Here is an 8,398-nt window from a genome sequence, read left to right as displayed (position 1 = left end):
TTAAATTCAAACGCAGACATGACTTCCAATTCCAGATAAACCAAAGCAGTACATGCATGCCAGATTTTTAAGGCACATGCACAATGAAGCAACATGGATAACAGTTGCTATTATGGAGTAACTATTAGGGAACTACTACTACTATTAAGGCACAACCAAGATTATTCTCCAACTCAGACACATATTTACAATAAACAGTTACCACACTTGATTCCTTCTTCACTACTAAGAACAGCATTTCAACTACCTATATCTCTTTCCTATATCATCTATTCAGCAATCTCAATGCTTCCCTTTCTTCTTCACTGTGACCAAATCTAAAGTAGAGCCATATGTTTTATGCAGAGTTTGAGCAGACCAGGCATGTCCATCATCAACTGTAGGCATCCTAACTTCCATGAAAGGAGGAGGACATTTCGCCCCCGGAATGATTACACCAGCAAAGACTCTCAGCACATTAGAAGCATCAATGTCCATGCACACGTTAATCTCCGGTACACCTTTTGGTACTGGAGGTATTCCCGTGATCTTAAAATACCCTAAGAGATGGTTATCTTCCACAGTTTTCTCGTCACCTTCATAAACGAAGATCAATGCTTCGGCTTGATTGTCGTGGACGGTAGTGAAATTCTGTTCTTTCCTTACCGGGGTTGTGGTGTTCTGATGAATAATTGGTACAAAGTTGCTTCCATCAGCTTGAATGCCAATGCTTAAAGGAGTTGCTTGAATGGTTAAAAGGTCCAAACTCCCAAATGGATCGCTAATTCCCGAAGCTACTGCTCCTTCCAGAGCTGCACCACGTACAGCTGCCTCCAGCGGGTTCATTCCTGAATAAAGCTCTTCTCTTTTGCATATACTCATTACAATATTCCGAACCTTTGGAATGTAGGAACAGCCACCAACAATTATGACATCATGTACATCTTCCGCTTCTAGTTTAGCGTCACACAAGCAGCGTTTTATCAAGGTCTCACATTTCTGGAACACCTCTTTGTTCACCTCTTCAAACTCTGCCCTCTCGAGAAACTTAGATATTTTTGTTCCATTTCCCAAGTCAACATCGACTGGGACAGTCATTTCAGATGAGAGTTTGTGGATGGCATCCTGGGTGGCAACTCGAAGCATTCCCATTTTCTTTATTTCTTCGATTCCGTGGTGTGAGAATAGATCTTTCATGTTTGGTAAGAGGTGACGCATCAGATTTTGAAGTAGGTCCTCACCTCCAACTGTGCTGCCCGCCAACGCCTTGATCTGCGAAACACCTCCTGCTGTAGCTGTTATAGCTACGTCACAATACCCTGCGCCCATATTGAATATAAGGGCTATCTTCTCACTCCCGCTACCCATATTTTCCTGTTCAGACTGTTGTTGCTGCTGAGCATATAACAGAGCAACTGCAGTTGGTTCAGGCATCAATCTTAGAACATGAAGCCCTGCCATGGCGCATGCTCGTTCAATTCGGGTCAACTGGAATCGGCTAAATGAAACCGGAATTGTTAAAACCACATTCCTTACAGGACGTCTCAGTTTAACTTCTGCCATGGCTCTTAGTTCAACTAGAAAGATAGCAAGAACTTCTTCAGGAGTAGTGGACCTCCACATATTGTTCACTAGGGCAGCAATAAATGGCCTAACCCCGATATCTAAAGTTTGAACCAAAAAGGGGAGGTTCTTGCTGGCGTGAACCACAGGATCTGTATCAACTCTGCCAATGAGACGCTTCATGTTGAAGATTGCAGCTCCAGACAACATATCATGTTCGTGAGCCAATTCATCGCTAACACCACCAGCTGGGACCTCATCTTTGAAGGTAACATATGATCTCATCAATTTCCGATTTCTCGTGTTTCTAAGGAGCTCAACCTGAGATCCATTCCAGACTGCCACACTGCATTGAGATGTACCAATGTCAATTCCAATCGCTATCTCAGGGAAAGCAGGTGAAGTCTTTTCCTCCCCGGTTGTTTCACTGTCTGATGCCACAGTGTATGCTTGTTCAGCCATGAACACACTACACAGACTAAAGAACACCTGCAATGAAAATACATACATATCCGCTGATTAAAAAATTGAAAAGTAATCCATTTGATACTTCGTACAAGAATAATCGGTAATATCTATCATGTTCAAGGCCCATCTCTCTGTCCCTCACACACACACACACACCAAAATAAATTAAGAAATATGTACAGATGATTTTTCTCTGCACTTGTGTATTCAATTACCATATGTGACTGTTTTCATTCCAAATTCTGGAAAAAAGAAAAGGGGGAAATGAAATTGAATCAAAATACAGAAACTCAAGCAACATTCCAGAATTAATTAGTGACAAACAAAAGCAACACCACTTCATCTGTGATTAAGCAGATTAAGGATATGAAATAACGAAAATACTTTTACCAAACCCACATGAGTCAAAGCTGAATTTTTGCATTAGGCAAACCAACATTGATGAATGAAATAATCAAACAAAACAAAATATCCATATTCATTCAGAAGGAATCATCTTTCTTGTGATAAGTTTGAGTTAATGGATATGACAAAGAGATGGACAACCCCACCTGAGTAAAAACTGAAGCTTGATTAATGACAAAATCAAACAAAGAATATACACGTGTTCATTCACAAAGCAACATGCTTTCTTGTATACCAGTAAGCTTTAGCCTAAAGAGTATAAAACAGATATTGAAATGGAATAAATATAATAGAATTATCAACCCCACATAAGCAAAAATTGAAACTTGCAATAGACGTACCAACAGTAAAGAATTAAGCAACCAAACAAAGAGAACAACATATTCATTATGAAAGAACAATTCTTTCTTCACTTGTGATAAGTTTTAATGTAAAGGGTACTTATTAAAATCAAAGAAAGCTCAAGAAAATGCAGAGTATAATAATACTATTACCGCACAAGCTAGAAAAGCTCACTGTTTAAGCAGAGACAGAGGGAAACAGAGTAAGCGGAGAAAAAGAGAAGATAATAATATAGAAAGTGCTGAGCAAATGGGAGAGAGAGCCAGAAACTTCTAATAGAAAGAAGAGTCGAGCCGAAGTGTCTACATGTTCTAGAGAGACAAAGAAGGGTCACGAGAGACGGTGGGTAGCTGCTTCCATGGTCGGGTCAGGTCGTTCTGCCTAACCCGTTAATTGAGATGTGGGTTTGGGCCATGAACAGATTTAGGGCGAAGTGTAGTAATAGCCACTTTTAAGCCCGTTATTTAAAATATATCCATAATTTATAATATATTTAAAGATTAGTCATTCGTCCAAACTTCAGAACTAAGTATCATGAATTTGGAAATTTAGGACATAGTGTCCGAATTTTTGAACTATTAATATAAAATTCAGGACATAAGATTCGAACTTTTGAACATAATTTTTAAACTTTAGGACACGATATCCTGAAGTTAAAACTTTGAGGTCTAAACTCTAGGAACTTTGAGCGAAATTGGCTAATCTTTAGATATATTATAAATTATGGATATATTTTAAACAACGTACTTAAAAATGGCTACGTGATATCATTTCCACTTAGATTTAGCCTAAGGCCGAGTCAAACAAAAAAAGGAGAGGGGAATAGTCATGATGTGGTCTTCTTTACAGCATTTTCGACTTCATGCCATTTAATTAATTTTTGGCCAAATGATATTAAAGAACCCAGTTAGTCGCTAAAAATAATAGTATTAAATAATCCAGTTAGTCACTCCAAACCTACTTTGCCTACAACTTTTCAAAATTCCACAGGACTTTTGTTTGGCCCGATCACTGTTCCTCCTCTTTTCTTACGAATTGCCCTCTTCACCTCCTCAAACTTCATACACCTACAATACCCAAATCTCGGCGGCTTTCAGAGTGCTCTAAATCACCAAGCACAAATATTCCTATCCCCTTCTATATTTAAGAGTATATCAAAATATGTCTGCCATCTTCGTTGAATGTATGCATCTTCCACCAGTACTTTGCCATCCTCGTCTTTAATACACCTCACTTGGTCTAGGTCGCGAGTCATCCTCTCTCTCGCCTTGGCAAGCCTATACAATTTCCCCCCCCAGCTTTGTCCTCTAGTTCTTCACAGAAGCGTTTAAATACTGTCGTTTTAACCGCCATAGCCGCTATACTTGCTTTCTTCTTCGCAATCTTATGCCGTAAAAATTGTATAGAGTGCCCTATTTGGTCGCCCTCATTTAACCTATACCCATTTTTTTAAAAAGTTTTAACTCGTGCATACTTTTTAAACAACTCAGTCCCCTTTCTCCTCCTCCTTCTCGTCCTTTGTTTTCTTCTTCTTCTTCTTCTTCTTTCTTCTGCTGCTATTGGTGCTGCTATAAAACTTCAGTTCATGGGATGATTACCATAAATATGTTTATCAGATTATTTAGAAACAAATTATAAATAATTACGTAAGTTAGTAGACAATAATTTGTGAATATTTCCACGTACGTAAGTTAGTAGACAATGATAATTCTATTTTTTTCACGTTTATTATTTCCAAAATTTATGATTTAGATACCGTTGGCAATCTGATTATTTATCTAGTATGTTAGAAAGCTTTTTCAAAAACTTCAGCTTATATAGTGCTGAAATTTTTACAAATGAACTAAATAACTTCAGCATTTTATGCTGAAGTTTTTGAAAAAGCTTTACGACAAAACTAATGAATCCAGGACAAAAAGACTTCAGCTTTTAAAGCTGAAGTTTTTACAAATGAACTAAATAACTCCAGCATCTTCTGCTGAAGTTTTTGAAAAAGCTTATCTAGGACAAAAAAATCTTCAGTTTATTTAGTGCTGAAGTTTTTATAAATGAACTAAATAACTTCAGCATCTTCTGCTGAAGTTTTTGTAAAAGCTTAATGACAAAACTAATGAATCTAGGACAAAAAATTTCAGCTTATTTAGTGCAATTAAAAATAAAAACTTCGGCAAATAGAGAACAAAACTTCAACTACTATGCTTAAGTTCAGCAATTACAAACAAAAACTTCAGCACACTTGCTACTTCAGGCCCGTTTACTAGAATGCTGAAGTTTTGCGTGATTGCCTTTGCTACTTCAACCCCGTATGCTGAAATTACGCGAAAAAGTGGGTACACTTGTAATTTTTTTTGCAAAACGGACACAAGTTAAAACGTGACCCAAAAAGCAGGTATAGATACAAATGCCCCTCTTATACCTCTCCTTATTCGTCCTTGTTTTTGCTCTTCACTAACTTCATGTAAGAAGCCTTCTTGGCTTCCACTCTCCCTTGGACCTCTCTATTCCATTACCAATTCTCTCTATGCCTACCAAAGTTACCTTTAGAGACCCCTAATACCTCTCTAGCCATTTCCCTAATACAATTAGTTTTCCTAGTCCACTTACTATTTGCGACCCCGCTAAACTCCCAAGCCACCATATCCATCAACTTCTTCTCCAACTCCTAAATTTTATCAATAGTCAATTCTCCCCCCCCCCCCCAACACACACCTAAACCCCCCAAACCCAACCCAATCCTTGGTGGTCATAAAAACAATGTGGGAGAAGTTTTAGTCAAATAATTTTTTTTTTCTGATTCACTCTTCAATTAATTTGTTATTGTATAAATTGGAATAGAGGAGAGCTGGTATGACACTTACATTTGAATATTTTGTTTCTTTTGATCTGAACATATCACAGTCTTATATTTATATTACGTTTAAAATCAAGAAACGACAACAATTATATCTCAATTCAAAGTAATTGCTATATGAATTCCACAATGCATGTCGCAACAGCTAAAATCAGGAAATGAAGGAAAAAATTCTTTGAAATTCCAAAGGTAAGAAAATTGATTTGTTTCCACATTTTAGGCTGTTTTTTAAGTTTAGCGTATTTATTATGCTCCTATGTATACTGATCTTTTCAGTTCTATGTCAAATTTTCAGATATATAAACGATTAGACGAGTATTGATATATTTTAGTACCATGCTGGTAGAAACTTAAAGGTGAAATTATAGTGAAAATATTTTTTATGTCACGACCCAAATCAGATAGGCTGCGACGAGTGCCCGAATCCTACTTGTCAAACACCCCCAAGCATGCGTCTAAGATATAAACCTGAATAACATTTGCTGAATTACGAGAATAATGTACATGAAGGAAATCTACCCAAAAAGACATACATTCATATACGTGCAACATACGTAGGGCGAGCCGACAAGGCTGCTATAGATAACTATACATCTCAAAACTAGAAGTCGGCAAGGCCACATACTATCCAACTAGACATACTGTCTACAGACCTCTAATAGAAATATAACTGTACAAAGACGGGACTGAGCCACGTCAGCTTGACTACCTGCACCTGCGGGCATGGAACGCAGGCCCCATGAAATAGGGTGTCAGTACGAAAAATGTACTGAGTATGTAAGGCATGAAAATTAGTACATAAAAGACATAGATGAAACATGGAATAAAGAAATCCATATGTAAATCTGAATAACTTTGTAAATTCTGAAAATTAGTGCATAAAAGACAGATGAAACATGGAATAAAGAAATCCATCTGTAAATCTGAATAACTTTGTAAATTCTGAAACACTTATAATGTCATGCATGTGCGTACAAATGCCGTGTCATGCATAGGTATGGGTGTACATAATATCATCAAGCTATTGAGGGCATCTCATCATATCATCTCGGCCACTGTGGGCAACATCATCAACATATACCAACTCATCAGGTGGTGGTGCGTATATAACGCCGTAACCTTTTTCCCATATCCCATATACATAAATATATGCGTATAAATACGCATATATAACGCCGTCTGGTCATGAGTCAATGTATATGCACAAATGAATAAAATACATGGAAATATGTTAAAAATTTCAATATTCTTTTAGGATAAACTTTATCAACTGCGTATCATTTTGAGACCCATAAACATAAGATATAATAATATGTCACATGGGGAATCAAGAACACAGAGACCCCTAGTACTTTTATGAAATAGAGTAATTTAGGGAAACTGTGTGTTTGCTCGTTTCTTCTGTATAATTTGAACCATGCTAAAAGAAAGAAGAGATAGCCTTAACATACCTGGAGTAGGGAAAACTCCGTATAATATTCCGTTGGAAACCTTCGTGGATTGAACTTAGAATCCTAAAAATCGGATTAAGCTTCTGCTATTTTGAAATTGTTCAACAATTTAGCTTTTGTTTTTTTGAAATTCTTGAAAGAACTTTAGCTTCTGCTTCTTCGAACCAAATGAACGAAAATAGGCTTCTTCTAGTTGAAGAATTGAAAATGGAAAGGTGGAGTATGTTTCTTGTTTTAGATTTTGAACGTTCTTTGTTCTGTTTTTGTCCAAGATAATGGAATAAGATCAATTTCCTTATTAAATTCAAGTGCTTCCTAGATAGCCACCTATGACTTATATGACTACTTAGTCATTTCCTTGATTTGTGTCTTCTTGCCACGTTTTGGAGGGGTGATTTATAAATTTTTATCTACTTATTAGTTAACTGGGTAATGTCTCGTTACCCGGTAATTAATCAATTATCCGTATAATTAAGAATTATTTCAATTTACCTAAAAATACTACTCATTTTTAATATACTTTATGCATCACTTTATCACGGCCATATGATACCTTGCATGGTACTAGTTCATAATTATCGGGTATTATCGCTTGACCGGGATTTTATCCCAGTTTGACCACTTTCAACGAAACTCGTTTTCTTTAATTCGTGTACTCTTTGTCAGCATGTGATTTTTGCCCTATACGAAGTACTCCCATAAATTCAAGAAAATAAAATTTTCCATTATTTGCAATTTCGTAGATTTTTTGTAGGATTTTTGTTAATTGTTCGCATTTGTCTGTGCACGTTTGTTTTATTTAAATCATAAAAAATACAAAAAAATACTCTGCATTGCATTTGGGGTTTATTTTTATATTTTTAGGTTAATTAGTAAATTAGTTGTTTTATAAAAATGAAAAATCACAAAAAATAGCTCACTTTGTATTTTTACCCTTTTAATTTTAAATTTGTAGTTCTTCTTTTAATTTAGGAGTTAATTAATTTTTGTAAATATTATGATGGGTAATTAGCTTAATTTGGTAAATTATTTTAATTTAAGAGTTAATTTAGTTTGTTAATTAATTTGAAAAAGAAAAGGAAAAATTGAAAATTGAAAAAAAGGAAAAGAGAATCAGAAGGGCTGTTAGAGCCAATTCAACAAAGCCCAAATGAATTCCAGGCCCAAAACCCAGTCCCACACCCGGTCCAAGCTCTCAGTCAATGAGACCCTTAAAACGATGTAGTATGGGGGCAATACTACGTCGTTTTGAGTTCATTTGTGTTAAGTAGATCCTGGCCCTTCATCTTAATCCATCCAACGGCCATGAAAGTCCCTCCCTTTTTTCGTTTATAATTAT

At 36.2% G+C, this 8,398-nt stretch overlaps 1 protein-coding gene across 3 annotated transcripts; it reads right to left on the bottom strand.

Annotated features, from left to right (window-relative positions):
• LOC107814250 (heat shock 70 kDa protein 8) lies at positions 1-7,298 on the bottom strand. Of its 3 annotated transcripts, none has more exons than XM_075257263.1 (2): positions 7,060-7,298; positions 1-2,031 (listed from the first exon to the last, which is right to left on the bottom strand). In XM_075257263.1, the coding sequence occupies exon 2, from the start codon at positions 2,002-2,004 to the stop codon at positions 283-285; it is 1,722 nt and encodes a 573-aa protein (XP_075113364.1). In that variant the 5' UTR covers positions 2,005-2,031; positions 7,060-7,298; the 3' UTR covers positions 1-282. The 3 variants fall into 3 exon arrangements, with proteins under 3 accessions (XP_075113364.1, XP_016495112.1, XP_016495113.1); XM_016639626.2 differs by lacking the exon at positions 7,060-7,298 and adding an exon at positions 2,910-3,116; XM_016639627.2 differs by lacking the exon at positions 7,060-7,298 and adding an exon at positions 2,932-3,079.
• Positions 7,299-8,398: the final 1,100 nt, after the last annotated feature.

Source organism: Nicotiana tabacum, chromosome 7, assembly GCF_000715075.1.
Source record: "Nicotiana tabacum cultivar K326 chromosome 7, ASM71507v2, whole genome shotgun sequence".
Taxonomy (NCBI): Eukaryota; Viridiplantae; Streptophyta; class Magnoliopsida; order Solanales; family Solanaceae; genus Nicotiana; species Nicotiana tabacum.
This window is presented reverse-complemented; position numbering and strand designations above follow the sequence as displayed.